Source organism: Tasmannia lanceolata, unplaced genomic scaffold, assembly GCF_043159265.1.
Source record: "Tasmannia lanceolata isolate RefF3 unplaced genomic scaffold, GAP_Taslan_0.1 ptg000004l, whole genome shotgun sequence".
NCBI lineage: Eukaryota > Viridiplantae > Streptophyta > Magnoliopsida > Canellales > Winteraceae > Tasmannia > Tasmannia lanceolata.
Window position 1 is genome coordinate 2,341,564 of NW_027518681.1, and position 16,973 is coordinate 2,358,536.

At 38.6% G+C, this 16,973-nt stretch overlaps 1 protein-coding gene across 1 annotated transcript; it reads left to right on the top strand.

The window, feature by feature from the left end:
• The first annotated feature begins 373 nt into the window (after positions 1-373).
• Positions 374-9,160, top strand: LOC143875925 (uncharacterized). The gene is made up of 8 exons (XM_077377506.1): positions 374-454; positions 5,719-5,843; positions 6,034-6,050; positions 7,110-7,257; positions 7,348-7,423; positions 7,872-7,983; positions 8,163-8,254; positions 9,116-9,160. Exons 1-8 carry the CDS (start codon positions 374-376, stop codon positions 9,158-9,160), a joined length of 696 nt encoding a protein of 231 aa, XP_077233621.1.
• Positions 9,161-16,973: the final 7,813 nt, after the last annotated feature.

Consider the following 16,973-nt stretch of genomic DNA (forward strand, 5'->3'; position numbering starts at 1 on the left):
TTGATTGAGGACATTGTGTCCATTTCTACATTAATTATGTTGGAGTTTTGCTAATAAATTCACCCCCTTACATATCTTATTCGTCCCCACAACTAGTAGACACTGGACACTCTCCTCTCGCAAGCAATATTCACGGATTCACCAACCCAACACAAATTCTCGGTAGACCCAACAACAGTAATTTAGATCTTTGAATAACGCACATCATATGCGCTGAGTTCTACATATTGGAGAGCTAGAATGATCCTATGGAGATGATTTATGAGTGTAAGACATTAGACTTATTTATGTTGGGACCCAAGAAATGAATGATGTGAGAAATGAATGATGTGGATCTTCGAACAAGGTGAGCTCCAATGTACTTTAAAAAACAATGCGCAGCTATGAGAGGATACCATATACAGTGAAGCCCACCTATTATATGGCTCCAAATGAGATATATTATATGGCGTCTGTGAGTAGATGCATGTAGTTTTTTTTTAAAATACACTAGAACTCACTTTGTTTGAAGATCTAAACAATTAAATTGTTAGGCCAAAGTGTGAATACTGTTGGGGGGCCAAGACCCACCGCAAATAACATCCGCCAATCTACCATTGGCGAACACACGGAAATACCCAAGATCTTGCACAACAAGATGGAGAAAATATGTGCCAACAAACCACAACCACAAAAGGGATCAAATCACAAGCAACCACGAGAAGAAAATAGTATACGTGGTTCGTCACAATGGGCTACTCCACCGACAAGGCAACACTACATCCACTATTTAGAACCAAAATAGTACAATATTACATCCACCGGTAAAATCCACCGATATAACCCTTCTCTCCAACCATTTATGCAACCCCGAAGCAATCCTTAAATCTCTACACCGAGTATGTGGAAAACCACTTTGGAAAAAACCTCTAATACAATACTTCTCTTGCAGTGAAGAAAACTCTATGGAGAAGAAGAGCAATGGAAGAACACACCTTGGGTAAACAAGAAGATGAGGAAACACCTTTTTTGCTTCACCACAAAAACCCTTCCAAGAGCCAAAGAAAAAAAAAATCATTTTTTGCTCTAATCTTTTCTCCTCTATTCTCTTCTCAACCCCTTGAATAACTAAGCAAAAGCTTTTTTTGCTTCACCACAAAAGCCCTCCTAGAGCCCCCAAAGAAAAAACACATATTCTTACGCTAGACTTTCTCCTCCTCTCTATTCTTCTCAACACCTTTGAGTAACCAAGAAGAGAGCCTTGCTTATGCTTCACCACAAAAGCCCTACTAGAGCCCGCAAGAGAAAACCCATCTTGTCTTGCCCTAGATATTTCCTCTCCTCTTTTCCAAGCCTCTCAAGTTCTCTAACCCTTCTTTTAAACCCTTTCTTACCTTTATGTATTTACAACATACCCCCACTTAAAGACCTAAAAGGACCTACTCCAAGAAAGAAATAAGAAAACAAAATAAATACAAAGAAGTGGTGGTGATTATACATCACCATTTCAACAATCTCCACCTTGATGCATAATCACCATCTTACTAATCCCTCCTTTAAACCCAGACACTTCCGACATTTTGGCAACACCACCGAATCCATGTCCTATTCTTTTTAAAGAGCTTGCATTTCTTCTTCCACAGCATTTGCCAACCGCCATGTTTGCAACATCATCCCACGTCACCTCCCAATAACTTGTACAAGAGCCCAACTCGAACTCCCTTCATGATTACAAGAGCCCCTCTAGAAACTTTGAGGATCCCTTCTCCACCCGAAAATTTACAACCCTCCAACTCCAAAGAAGTCAAAGAAATCAAACCCTTTGGCATATCCGGAACATGCCGGGCATTCTCAAGTGTGCGGATCATCCCATCAAATATGAGGGTTGTAAGTGTGCGGATCATCCCTTCCCATACAAATATGAGGTGTAAAATGTTGTACTCTACCCCATGCTATGCATGAGGTGTAAAACGGTGGGCCCCACCCCATCAAAACATGAGGTATGAAATGATGGCCCCACCCATGCTATGCATGATGTATGCACATCTATTTTCTATAAAATACATGTACACCCCCACCTAGGTATTGTTTAGATCTATAGATTTTATTTTTTCAAAATCAAAACTTTCTCTGGAAAGTTAGTTTTCCATTGTTTGGTTAACTCATTTACTTGGGATTTTCATTTTTGGATTAAAATTTTCTCTAAAAAAGAAAGAACATTCTTGTTATTTTCCTTTTTCAAGAAAAGAAAATACCTCTATCTAGTAGAACATCCTCATTTGTCTATCCACATCCGAGGAAAAAATAAAGTTAAAAAAGTGAATGAAGCAAAAATGTTTTTAAAAATGCCCCTATATAAGTAGGAAATAACTAATATGCATGAATCTCAGTGAGCAAAAATAAAGTAGCGCCAACTCATGAAAAATGAGCATTATACCCCTAACTTGTAGAAAATGACCAAAATTACTTCATCTTTTATCTTTTATTTATCCTTACCTCATCGGGAATTCGGAGTATTTTGATCATTTTCAATGAGATAGGGGTATTTTGGTCATTTTACAAGATAGGGCAATTATGGGAAATTTCACTTATCTTCTATTTAAATAATTTAAACTGAAAATAATGACCGATAGAAAATTCAAAAAAAGATTAAAAGATGTGAACCCAAAAGGTAGAAAAGACTGATAGGCACTGCTGGGTAGACGATAGAAAGACAATGTGAATGGTGTGCCCATGTGGGACCCTAGAATTAATCATCACCGTTGATCCATTTCGGAAGAATCAGATCGTATTTCTCAGAGAATGGAAAGGCTTTATTTCTCTCATCAATTTCTCTTCTAATCCTCGATCTATAGAGGGTTAGGATCAACCCTCAAACATTCAGATCGGAGGGTTAAGATCAACCTATGTAAATGATTTTTGGGACAACCTATTTAGGCTGTGGCCCATCTAATGGACGGTTTGGATCATCCTATGGTGCGGGCCATACCGTACTTTTAATAAAGTGAGGAGTGCCCTCATCAAAATACAGTAGTTCCGATAACATTTCCCTTTCTTTTTATGTGACTATTGAATGGTTTCTTTTGTACACATAGATGAAATCTATTACTAGGATTTAAGAAGACATTTTTAATGGTACAATTGAGTTAGGGTTCTTATTGTCGTGGTGGCAAAATTTATTAAGAATAGGAAATGATATCCAATCCAGGAAAAAAATGTGGGTTACTGATTGTGCATTTCAAGTTTGGTAATTTGAAGGGAATAAAACCAAGTGTGTTGTTGATGCCTTTCTGTTTCATTTCAAACCAAGCGATTTCTCCAACTGGCTGAGTTGTTGGACACTGAAGGCTTCTTTTGGTGGGGAGAAGTAGGATGGAAAGAAAAAGGAGAAATTATATGATGCCAGACCGTGAAGTCCCGTCAAGGTGGTACGTCAGAGGTACCACCCTTGATATTTGATCCGACAGCAGCCTCTTAAAAAGTGGTTTGTTGTCGGATCAAATATCAAGGGTGGTACCGATTTGACAGTACTTCATGGTCGGGCATCATATAAAAACTCAAGAAAAAGAAGGGTTCACTATGTCAAATGTGACATGGCATGTAAACCTATAAAAATATATGGTTGGATTTGGGATTTAGAGAGTGGATTTAACAACCTATTGTCTTTCCTTGAAAAACTTTTATAATGAGGCATATGGATGTGCTAAGAGTTCATTTTGAGTAATGAGTTAATGAAGAGGAACACTTGTGAATCAAGGGGAGGGAGGTACCCAGAATAAATAGCCTAAATTATCATCCTTTTTTAGCTGAAAATCATTCAAGAGAGGGACATTTTCTGATCAAAGAGAGGAATTACCAAAGTAAACTCTGTCTTGATCATCAACATTTGGGGTCCTTTATTGTTTCATTCCATTCCCCCTTGATGCCCCTCCTGTCTATTTCTTGCCTCTTTTTCTTCCCTCTTTCTTCCGGCTATGGGTCATACCACCCCCCCAACACACACACACACCTCTCCCCGACTTGTGGCTGATATTGTTTCTTCCCAAAGTCACCCTGCTTCTTTCGTCCCTATTTCCTTCATTGCTTCCTCGATCCTTTCAAAGGAAACCTGTATCGATATTGCCTTTGTTGTTCCTAACAATTCAAGATCCATGGGTTCTTTTGTGTGGCATCAATATAATATTAGTTTTCCCTTTATGCTTCGTTTGGTTGCATAAAAGGAAAAAAGCCAAACCGAACCGGAAAGGAAAAAAACCAAACCGAACCGACCAAACGAATTCGGTTCGGTTCGGTTATTCGGTTATAACCGAATCATGAACACCCCTATCCACAACCAAATAGGTTTTAAATAAAGGCACATAAAAATAGCTTACCTGACTTATCAATCTTGAACACAATTTCCACAGCTCCTTCAGTATGCTTTTCATTCTCCTATGATGAAGTGCCACAGTGTACATCAATCTTAAAGTATGTTAAATTGTATATTGTAGCATCATTTTCCTGTTAAATTATCAAGATTTGGGGTTGTATGTTCTTTTTTTCCGTTGTATTAAGGGCCCGTTTGGATACCCATTGGATTTGGATTTAAGGGTGAATTTGGATTTCCAAAATCCATGGATTTGAAATCAAGAATTTTAAAATTCACAAATTTATAAATAATGCCGTTTGGATGACCACGTATAGATTTGGATTTCAAATCTAAATTAATCTTTTTTTTATTTGGATGCTCTTTGGATTTGAATTTGAAATCTAACAAATCCAAAAAGTCCTAAAATACTTGATATAGGGGCATTTCAACCATTTTCTATGAGCCAGGGGTATTCTAGTCATTTTACCTTATATGGGGGTATTTTGATCATTTTCTATGTCATAAGGGTGTTTAGTCATTTTCCATGACTCAAGGTATTTGGTCATTTTCACCCGGTATAGGTGTATTCCGGTCATTTGGCATGACCCAGGGGTATTCTAGTCATTTTACCTAATATGGCGTATTTTTATCATTGTTATCTCATGAAGGTTTTTTTAGTCATTTTTCATGAGCCATAGGTCACTTTTACTTGATATAGGGGTATTTCGATAATTTTCCATGATCTTAGGGTATGACCTCCCCTCCAGTATCGTCACCGCAGTAGAGTTGAACCACCAAGTTCGGGATGGATTGGTGTGGTTCCTCTACGCCTAGGACACCAGAATATCGAACCATGAACGAAGAAAGGCATGAGAGAAAAGCATATTGGTTAGTGATTGTGAGACCCCAATTCTTGACTGGAAGGGACACCAAAGGCCTCTGCCCTTCCATCCCTTTGATCGATAGAGAGGGAGGGCAGAGCTTTTAGTCATTTTACCCTATATGAGGTTATTTTGATCATTTTTATGTCATAAGGGTATTTTAGTCATTTTTGCACGACTCAGGGGTATTTTGTCATTTTTACCTGGTATAGGGGTATTTCTAGTCATTTTACCCAATATGGCGTATTTTATCATTTTTATCTCATGATGGTATTTTTAGTCATTTTAGTCATTTTTTATGAGCCATGGGTCATTTTTACTTGATCTAGGGGTATTTTAGTAATTTTCCATGATATTAGGGTATTCTAGTCATTTTACTATGTATGAGGTTATTTTGATCATTTTTATGTGATAAAGGCTTGCCAAAAAAATCCAAATTCACCTCCAAATCCAAATCCAAGGGGAATCCAAACGGGCCCTTAATGAATTTGTATTTGTGCATTTTGATAGGCTATCAATGGTAACTATGTCCGCAACATAGTCCTATCTTACATTATGCATAATTGCTTCAAAGAGACTCCAGAGACATTCATTACTTGTACTGTGATGAAGCTGCCTGCTGATTTTCCCCTGGAGTCTGGAGATGGATATGAACAGTTGAGAGTTGAGACCATAGTTAGCAGAACATGATGCGGTAACAAAACGGGACAGGAAAATTCGAGTTTAATACGGTATTAGTTCAATAAAAAACGGAAACAAAATTTTGTTATTTACAAAATACGGTGGCGTAAAATTGTAAAGTTGGCCAAAAAAATGTATTTAAAGCATTTTTCTCAGAAAAGGCAATATTTTTTTTAGGGCGAAGTATTAAACTTCACACCAATAAAACGTGTTTTTGTTTTTAAAAAAATGCCTTTTAAAACAGAGTTTTGCTAACTATGGTTGAGACACATACAGAAGCTGTTCAAAGCAGAAATCTTGGGAAACCAAATACGACAATATGTCCATAGATTTATATTATAGTATTAAACTATATTATATTTTAGACATTCATTGTAAGGAGTATGTAATAATATCAACATATAATGATTTATTTATAAAATATATTCAAGAATAGCAGAATAGAAGAGAATAAATAAATCAAGCTTTTCCTCTGATTGCCAGTATGACATCCATGTTCTGCAATATGCCTAAATTTTGGAAAACAGAAGTGTGATTTTACATGTTGACTACCATTCGTGTCTAGATATACCACGAAATATAGCTCTAAACATGGTTTTAAATTTTATCCGAAATCTGAAATTTTGGACTGAAATTTCGGATTCGGATTTCGGTCAAGACTGAACCCGAAATTGGCGAAATGTACCAAATTTTGGTCGAAATTTCGGAAATTTCGGAGAAATTTGAAAAACAAAATATTAATTTTTTATTCCTTTCTCAAATTTCAGCCGAAATTTCGGGATTTCGGCTAGGTCCGAAATTTATGCTGAAACCGAAATTTCAAACTATGGCTCTAAATTCTTCTTGGGTGGACATATAGGGCCGTTTGGCTACCATGAATTTATTTTCATGATAAATTAGCTTCTCCAAGTGGTGAGAGAGAGTGGGAGAGAGATAGATAAAACAGGGACCAAGTGACAGGAGGGAAAGAAAGGCCTGGAAAACCAAGAAACAAAATTCTCACCCAAAATATGATCTGCTTTTTCTGTGTTTTTAAGCCACTTACCACCCTCAATTCCGTCGTGCCCTTTCAAGTCTCTCCTTCTCCCACCTGCACTACCCTTCTCTCACCTACTTGGAGAAGCTAATTTATCATGAAAAAAGTTTCACGGTTGCCAGACATGCGCATAGTGTTCTTTGTTATGATGATTCTAAATTTCTAATTATGTACTGCATATTAGCAATTTACCATTTGGCGCTGGAGGGGAATGTTCTCAAGGCCATAGAACTAACACAACAAGTAGCTCATGATTTACTGGAGGAAAATATGGACTTGTATTTTGTTCTCTTGAGCCTTCACTTTGTTGAACTTGTCTGCTCTAGGAAGTGGTAAGGGAACTGTAAAAGTGCATATGTCCCAAATCACTGTTTACTCTCGTCATTTAACTGAATGCAATATTCGCTCAACTTTCATGGCAGCACAGAAGCTATGGAGTTTGCTCAGACTAAGTTGACACCGTTGGGGAAGGTGACCAAATATGTCGAGAAGCTCAAAGTATGTTTCTTTAACAAATACGCCTCGAGAATCTCTTGCTGGTCTTTTTATTTTTATTTTTTAATTTATTTACTACAAAACACCATGTGTATATGCGTACATAGCATAAATAGCATAGTTTTAAATTTCGGCTGAAATCCAAAATTTTGGCCGAAATATTTCAGTTTCGGTCCATACCGACACTGAAAGTACATTGAATCGTTTTTTTACAGGATCTCGGCGAAATTTCGGATTATTTACAAGATTTCCATTGAAAATTTAAGATTTCCACCAAAATTCACGAAATTTCCACTGAAAATTTCACCGAATTTTACATGATTTTGGCCGAAATTTCCACCCAAACCGAAATACGTACATGCAGTAATAGATAGGTCTGCATTCCTTTTTACATTGGCAATGTGTTTTTGGGCTTCTATAGAGGTAAGGACAATATTGGTACTCATTATAGGAATTTGTGGCTCTGCTAGCTTATGAGGAGCCAGAAAAATCCCCAATGTTTCATCTGCTAAGTGTGGAGTATCGGCAGAATGTTGTGGATAGTCTTAATCGAGCAATTCTGGGTATGTTTCTTATGTTCTGATTCATTTTTGCCTTTGTTTTTTTTTGCAAATCTAGCATTTCTATTTTTCATTGAATCAGTTTACCACATTAAGATCATTTCATCTTTCACTTCATTCCTTGCTAAGGTAAGAATCTTATTCAATGCTTTAACTCACTCCCTTGTATTGATCAACATCAGCGCATGCTAATTTGCCTAACTATTCATCAATGGAAAGGCTGATACAACAAAATACAGTGGTTAGACAATTCTTACATCAAGAACTAGGCAAGGTAACACGTGGTTTTTATTTCTCTTGTGGGATTTGTTCATACTGCTTTGTGTTTAATAATGGGTTGCCTCTTTGATCCTTGTGACTGAACTGTTGACAAGTTGTCCATCGTCATTTTCCAAGAAACCATTCACTCTTTTGTGCTCTGATTGTACCTGTTCAACTTTGCCCTCCAGTGGTGCTCACATGCTATCAATGTCAGACTGCATTTTGTATCATATAAGACATCGTTTTCGTTTGTTCCTGTAAACAAGTAGTCGACCTGAGTTTCTGGAAGTGTTTAGAATGATGTGTGCCTTTTTTTGAAAATGAAGAATGCGCCCCTTTTTCATCACTTGGGACACCCAGCTACTGTGTGTCTATGACTGCAAAGGTGCTGATGTACTTCACATTTGTAGGAATGAAGTGACCTGGTTGCCACGCACAATGCAGCTGGGTGTCCCAAGTGATGAAAAGGGGCGCATTTATCATTTCCCCCTTTTTTTTTGTAAAGATAATAATCTTATTGACAAGGCTAACCATATTGCATCATTGGGAACTAGGTGTCCCACTAATGCAAAACACCAGTTACACTATTCCATGATTTGTGTTCAACAATTTAACATATTCCCTTACCCGGCAACCACAATACTCTAGCCATTTTTCATTGATCTGCCCCGTTTCATTTATACAAGTATAAAATGTAGGCGATATCTTGTAAAATTCTGATTCTATTTTAATTTCGTGTCGGCTTCAACCGAACTGACACATTTCGGTCGAAATTTTAAACCATGGATACCAAACCACTCCACCAACATATGATTGAAAATGGCTTGAGTATTGTAGGATGAATTCTTACTCCGTTTGACTTGTGGAATAGCAGAATGGGCCACCACCTTTTTCTTTGAAGGCTTTTCTCCAGAGCTAAATTTCCAAGGTGTTTGAAAATACTCTACGAGTAGGAAATAGTTGTGAAGGCATATATACATGTGTCTAAAGGCTTACTGTGTGCCTGCATCTGGGTCTTTTTCCGGTGTTTGGTTAGATATGCCTTTTCTCAACTGGCAAAATGGAAGTAGTTCGATGCACAACTCACTGGTGTTGCTGCTGGTTCTTCTTGTTTGCATATTATAAGAGGCTACAAGTTGGTGCCTCTTTGTTGTTTATTGTCAGCTTTGTTTACACATTTGAAAGACTCTTTAAGAAGAATGATTAAATGATGCCAGATTGGAATGATAAACACTGTTTGCAGTCTTAGCAGATACATAAAGTTTGTAAACTCTTATGGATAAGTAACTCAAACCATAACAGTTAAAGAGAGATGTTCAGCTATTTCATCCTTGGCCACGCAATGCGCAGAGGAGTTGGTGCTCGCCCAATGCTCGCAGTTTCGAGCTATTATCTGTCAGATAGCAAAACCAGCTACTTCACTATCTACTAGCAGTGGCGCCAGCCAGCAAACTTAGTACGTGAATGGAAAGGCTGGGTTGGCTCGGGGAGCTATAGATGGATTAGGCCTGCTTGGTAAGCACTTCGCTGTAGCCAAGCTACCTTCATACTGGTAGGGAAAATGCGAAGAACTGGTAGGATTGCAATTTTCTTATAATATAAATTATCAATGAGAAATGAGTAAACCAAACACTGGAAATTTTATTTTTCATGAAAAAAAAATTCTAAATTTTCCTATATACAGAGTTCTAGACAGCCCCTAAAGACATGTTGAAATGCTTTGGGGACTGTTAAACTATCTGTTTTGTTAATATATATTTTCCATGGAACTAACAACCAAAAGTTTTGAACCCAGGACCACCTGGTTTGAAGTACAAGAACACTACCAAGCATACCGAGGTTGGGTGGCATGGGGGAGATTTGTCCGATTCCACTCTCAGTTTCCCTAGAACCACTCATTTTGAAAAGAAAAACTTTTAACAAATTTCATGCTTTTCCATTGGTTGGTTACATATGAAAACATTGTCTTGAACTACCTGAGCTCAAGTTTTATTTACAAGGACTTTTAATTTATAATGACACCACTAAAATTTATTATTTCCCTCTAAATTGTGGAAAGGAAAAAATTCTAAAAACAATATCCCAATAGATGTTTTCTTGCAAACCAAACAGGCCCAAAAGATGAGTTTTCTAACTTTTTAGTCAACTTTTAATATCAAGAAGTTGTTAGGTTTTGAACAGGGAGGCAATGGCTCTGGTACCATGTGAAACAACCGATTACTCCTTCACATGGTATCAGATCTACAGGTTATGGGTTAAAAAACTCGCAACTCCTTGCTATCAACCCAAAAAAGAGGGGCCACATGTGAGGGGAACTGTTGAAGTATAAATGATTAAATAACAATAAGCTTTTGGCGTAATTGGATGTTTCACATGGTATCAGATAGGAGTGTCAATGGATCCAGACGGTCCAATGTATCGTCCGAATCCGAATGTTAATGAACGGGTTCTAAACATATGAATAGGATCCATGGGCATATTTCGGATCATTAAATCTAGGATCCAAAATTGGCACACCACAAATGCCCATTGGATAGTCACGATCCGAAATTGTTTACAAAAATACCCTCCAAATTTTGTTAATGCTAACCGTTTTATGAAGGGTATTTTGGTCAGAACCTCTCTTATCACTTAATGAATTGGATGGGAATGCAATTTCACTCATTTCAGTCGTTTCATTTCATGCTTTCACGAAGGAAAAGAGAGAGGGGTTTTGTTCTTTATGCATCATATTCTTTGGTAATAGTTATATATTATATTTGTGTATGTAATTTTGATTAGTTTTATTGTTTACAAGCATTATTATACACATAGATTAAACATAGATAAATTTTTAATTTAGTTGAAGAAAATGCATAGAGACACTAATAGTGGACTGCCTTTCTATCTCTTTTTTAAAAAAAAATTTACTTAGCTTAGTGGGACATAATAGGACACTCCGATGGACGGTCCGAATTAAAATGGATCGTGATCATGACGTGGAAAGTAGGATCCAAAGAACAATCCGACACCGACCCGACTGATAAGGAATTTGAATGGATCGTGACACATAGGTGGATCCGACCCAAAGTGGATCCGTTGACACCCCTAGTATCAGAGCAGCAAATTGCCAAACTCCCTGATATTGAAAATCCACATGTAATGGCCAACCGAAAAAGAGGGGCCACACACGAGGGAAAGTGTTAAAGTATAAAAGATTAAATAACACCATCTCCAACAGCTTAAGCTTTTGGAGTGATTGAATGTTTTCACATAAACTTTTTGAACGCGCTAACTAAAACTGTTTTCCATAGGCTTTGTTTCTTTCACGGAGAATGGGCGGGAAAGCTTAATTAGATAATAATCTCACTAAAGATTTCTTGTTTATTAGAGAGGTGATCAGTTTCTCTAATATAGAAATCCTGACACATGTTTATCCCTGTAGGCGCGGCGACTAGAAGCCGGACTATCAGAATCACCCTTTTCTGACCGCTTTTAGGTCTTCCTTTGTCGAAATTAGAGGAAGAACTTTCTCCTAATTTGACTAGAGTTGTCAAATCTTGGATTCAAAATCTGGTTCATTTTCACAAATCTAGTTTCTGATTTCCAAAATTTCAACAATTCCCAGATTCAAGATCTGGTTCATTTTCTCAAATATAGTCTCTGATTTCCAAAATTTCAAATCCTCAAGATGCGAAAAATTCTAGCATATTCATATATCTTGGTATTTAATTAGACAGAATCAAATTAAGCAGAAAATCCAAACTACCGAAAGATGGAATTCAATTGATCGATTCAAGGAACCTTAAATGAATTCTCCCAGTCTAGATCTGAATTCCTTTCATTCAGACCTTGATCACATGATCTAGATATGAAATTGAAGATCTAAGCCTAAGAAGTAAAAAAAAGTAAAAATTTCAGCTAAAAAAGCAATATTAGCTCTAGCACTGTATGGATTATGTCCTATTAATCTGTCCAGAAGAAGCCCAAGAAGGGCAGCCCAGCGCAAGAGGCTCCCGCCATTGCAGGGTCTGTGGAAAATACCTTGAATTTGAAGGTAGAAGAATGAAAGGAAATAAAAATGAACTAAAAATGCATGGATTGTGTCCTATTAAATGAACTAAAAATGGAATTAAAGAATTAGCTAAGAAAGAAAATGAACACTACAAAAAAATACCTCGAATTTGAAGGTAGAAGCTTGGAGTCACAGAGTTTGCTCCTCATATTTCCTTCACCAGATCCTGATCCACTAATAAAGGAGCGAAATTCCAAGGACTGTGATCTCTCTCTATTTCGGGAGTTAAAACACTTTCTCCTCTATTAGAGAGAGTTGGATTGAAATTTTGAATTATATTGATCTTACCTTTTGGATATTGGATGGATCAAATTTGAAAGATTTGCTTTAAAAATTAAACGATAATCTCAAAAAAAAAAAATCATCATCACAGTATTACAATTGACTAATGTCAAGGTCAGGGATTAAAATGAATGTCCCTCTTTGGCAGAGACTTAACCACAAAATTCTACTGCCTAAGCGACACAATTCATAGGGCTTCTGAGTTCTCAAATTTGAATCCTCGTTGTTAAGTTGAAAATCTCTCCCTAACAATTGAAAGATTTGAAAAGTTAAAAATCAAACGATCGGGTCCTTAAAAAGACCTATCTAGAGCTAGACCACTGGGGGAGATGAGAATGAGAAGACAGGTATGTAGTGTCCTTAGGATCTCACCCTTTCCAATGCAAATTTGTGAGAGAATCCCAGAGGATAGTCCTAGAGATGCACTCTACCACAAATAAAAATGAACTTTGCATTGGCTCAGGCTTGAGGATTAGCTCAGGTCTGGGAAGGATATTGGCTCTGGGCCAAGGATCGGCTCAGGGCTGAGACCAGCTCATGATAGAGGAGGGAATCAGCTCAGGCCAAAGGATCGGCCCAGGGCTGAGAAAGGTATTGGCTCAATACCAAGGATCAACTCAGGGCCAAAGATCAACGTATGGTTAAGAAGGGATTGACTCAAGGCCAAGGAATGGCTCAGGGAGAAGGATCATATATGGTCTGGGAAGGAGATATGCATGGGCCAAGTATCGGCTTAAGGTTGATGGTCATCTCAGAGCTGAGAAAGAACTTGGCTCAAGGTGATCAACTAATGACTGATAAGAAGATTGGCTCATGTCCAAGGATCGGCTAAACGTCGAGGAGGTGGAGACTAGCTTAGCTTCAAGGATCAGCTTAAGGTCAAGGGTCATCTCAAGGGTGAGGAGGAGATTAAATCAGGGCCAAGGATCGGCTCAGGATTGAGAATCGGCTCTAGGCTAAGAACGGAGTTGGCTCAGTGCAAAGGATTAAGTTAGGGCTGAGGATCAGCTGGAAGACGAGGATCTACTCAGAGCTGAGGAGATTGGATTATCACCAAGAATTAGCTCAGGAATGAGGAGGAGAACGGCTGGGGAGCAAGGAGCAACTCCAGAAAGAGGATCAGCTCAGGGCTGAGTAGAGGATTGACCTAGGGACAAGGATCGGTCAGGGATGAGGATCAATTTAGGGCTGAGGAGGAGACTGGGTCAAGGTCAAGGATCGACTCAGGGTCGAGTTTCAGTTCAAGGCTAATAGGGAGATTCGCTCGGACCCGAGGATAAGCTCAAGGCTGAGGATCAGCTCCGGGTTAAGAAGGATATTGGCTCAAGGCCAAGGATCTTCTCAGGGCCAAGGAGGGGATTGGATCAGAGCCAAGGATTGGCTCTGGTCTGAGGATCAGCTCAGCGATGAAAGGGGATTGGTGAAGGGCCAAGGATCAACCTAGGTCTGAGGATCAACTTAGGCTAAAAAGGAAATTGGGCAAGGATTGAGCCTGCAATGGCGCCTACCAGGAGTCTCATCCTCTAGAATTTCTACACCATAAAGATACCTGATGGGGTGTAAAAACTCCAGCCACTCACAGGCTGCCACCTGTCCCAGAGCAGGTGAACTCCAGCCACTCACAGGCTGCCACCTGTCCCGGAGCAGGTGAACTCCAGCCACTCACAGGCTGCCACCTGTCCCGGAGTAGGTGAACTCCAGCCACTCACAGCCTGCCACCTGTCCTGGGGTAGGTGAACTCCAGCCTCTTACAGGCCGCCATCTGTCCTGGACACCTGTCCAGGACACCTCACCAGGTTTTCCCTATAAAAAGGGATTCAAAGCTCAAACCAATGGGTAATGCGAAAATCCCTTCTCTCCCTAAACTCTTAGACATCTCCCCTTCACTCCTGCTCATACTGACTTGAGTGTCGAAGGGCCTGTCCGGAGTAAAACCCCTTCACTCCGGTCCTTCAGGACTCAGCTCCCCTAGTCATCCAGCTCAGCTCTTACATCACTGCTGTACCTGTTACCGATTTTAGGTCTAACAATACCCAAAACAGATACTAACAACACAAACACCTCACTAACACCTAGATAGACCTAAGCCATGCTTTTCCATAGTGGTATCAACAATGGCCTTGACAGCAAAGAAAGTGGAATGACTGTTGGAGAAGAATGCATAGAGATTTGTGAAGTTCACCATGTTAAGCAGAAATAACCTTTCAAAGTCCTCAAAACAGGGTATTTTGGTCATATTAATTAGGAACACTTGGAAAACGACAAGCACTAGATTATGTTAGCAAAATAAAAGTTAAAATGATCATATTTCATGATTGAAAATCCTAAAAAAATTTCCGAATCATACCAACTGAAATTTATAAAGATATGACCACTAAAACAAGAAAATATGATTGATGCAAGTTATGAATAGTCCTTACGACAATTTTCAGAATCATACCAACTGAAATCTATTTCATGATTGAAAATCCATAAAGAGATGAATAAAAAAACAAGAAAATACAAAGAATTCTTATGAACAATCATCGCTATTTTGTCAGCCAACTCATTCACGCTTCTAGGTATATTTATCTATCCTAACTCCTTTCGGAGACTATTTTATCTCACAAACTGATCTAACCCTCACGTCCCTGTTTTCTCTTCCTTCAACGATGAGATTATACTTGATGAGTCTCCTTCTAGCGTGATTTAATCTTCTTCTTTGGGCCTCTTCCTACCAGAATTTCTTCCCACTTTTTTTCATTGTCTCATGTGCATACCCTATGAATTCCTTGCTGCATAACAGCCCAGCTAATAAGGTTCAACTTGATATTTAGAATGACAGAATTCATTAGATGGATCAATCCTGAAATGTACGCTGATTTCTTTCCTTTCATCAAAGACCCCACCAAACATCCATTGGTGTCATATTCCAAATATTTTTCCCATGCTGCATTGCCATCCTCCGACAGCTCTTTTAAGTGTTTTTGGTCCTTGCATAACACAACCGTTTGCTAAATGGAATTTTCTTCTCTTTATGCTATCCTGTGTATTGATCTTTTTCAATATTGCGGTCCAAGTGAAGGCTTGTATGTTAGTTGGAACTGTTGCACATCAAATCTTCCTACATTTCCGCCGGGATAGGGACAACTATCAAAGACACAATATATGGCCAATATAAACCCCTCCCCTCTCCTCAGCCAATGGATCAACCACCTCGTTGGGTGAAGGATGGGCACGTTGGAACGTGACATCATGGGACAGAAGATGAGGCTATCAACAGGTTACTGCAGATGGAAAATCTATAACCCTATAGAATCATCATGGAACCCGTCGATCAAAACCTCTTCGCTCGCCTTCACCACTAGACAACTCAGAGCTTCTGCTATGATAGTTGAAAGAAAACAAGAGAGAGAGAGTGAGTACCTTTGATAGAGCTCTTCAAAATAAAAAACCAAGAAGAAGAGATGCAATTGTTCATCCACTCTATCCACCTCAAGTCAAACCTGATATAGACTATTATATAGTTAAGGAAACACCAATCCACTTGATCATATCTTTTCTCCATATCAATCTTGCACAAGATACCTGATCTCCCACTCAAGAACTATGAGTCGATACATCCACGAGCAATACACACCCCATCAAGTAGCTAACAGCACATTATGAAGGCATTCTGCGGCTTAAAAAAATGCAGATCCAAAAGTTTCCATAGACTTAAGGCTAAGATCTTGGCAATTAAATTGTAACTGCTTCCAACCAGTCTAATCAGTCTAAAGTCACTAGATAATCGATTTCATCCTTCTTAGATATTAGCATTATAAAATCCCAACACTTTTAAAAGAAAGTTGTGCTAAACAATCAGCCCCAAGAGCTTTATCTCCTTTCATAGTGCACACAACCCCCAGCTCATCCTCTAAGAACAGTCAACATAATAAGTGCAAGATGAGATGGAGCTCAGTCCCACGAAAATAGACCCCACATTCCATGGGTTGGCGCTTATGAGTGAGAGTTTAATTTAAGTAGAGGGGCCACTAGGTAGCCATTGTGCCCATTCATTTTATGTTTTGATTTTCTTTTTTAAGTTAAGTGATAGGGCTCCCTAGGTAGTGTTTTAAGTTAGAAGGGAGCTCAGTCCCACGAAAATAGACCCCACATTCCATGGGATGGCGCTTATGAGTGAGAGTTTAATTTAAGTAGAGGGGTCACTAGGTAGCCATTGTGCCCATTCATTTTATGTTTTAATTTTCTTTTTTAAGTTAAGTGATAGGGCTCCCTAGGTAGTGTTTTAAGTTAGAAGGGGGTAATGTGTGCTTATATGTCACTTAAATGAGTTGACCTGTGATTATAGGTCATTTAAGTTTCACTTAATTTAAATGGTGGGACGTATTTTAATAGGAGCTTTAGGGGGATGTCT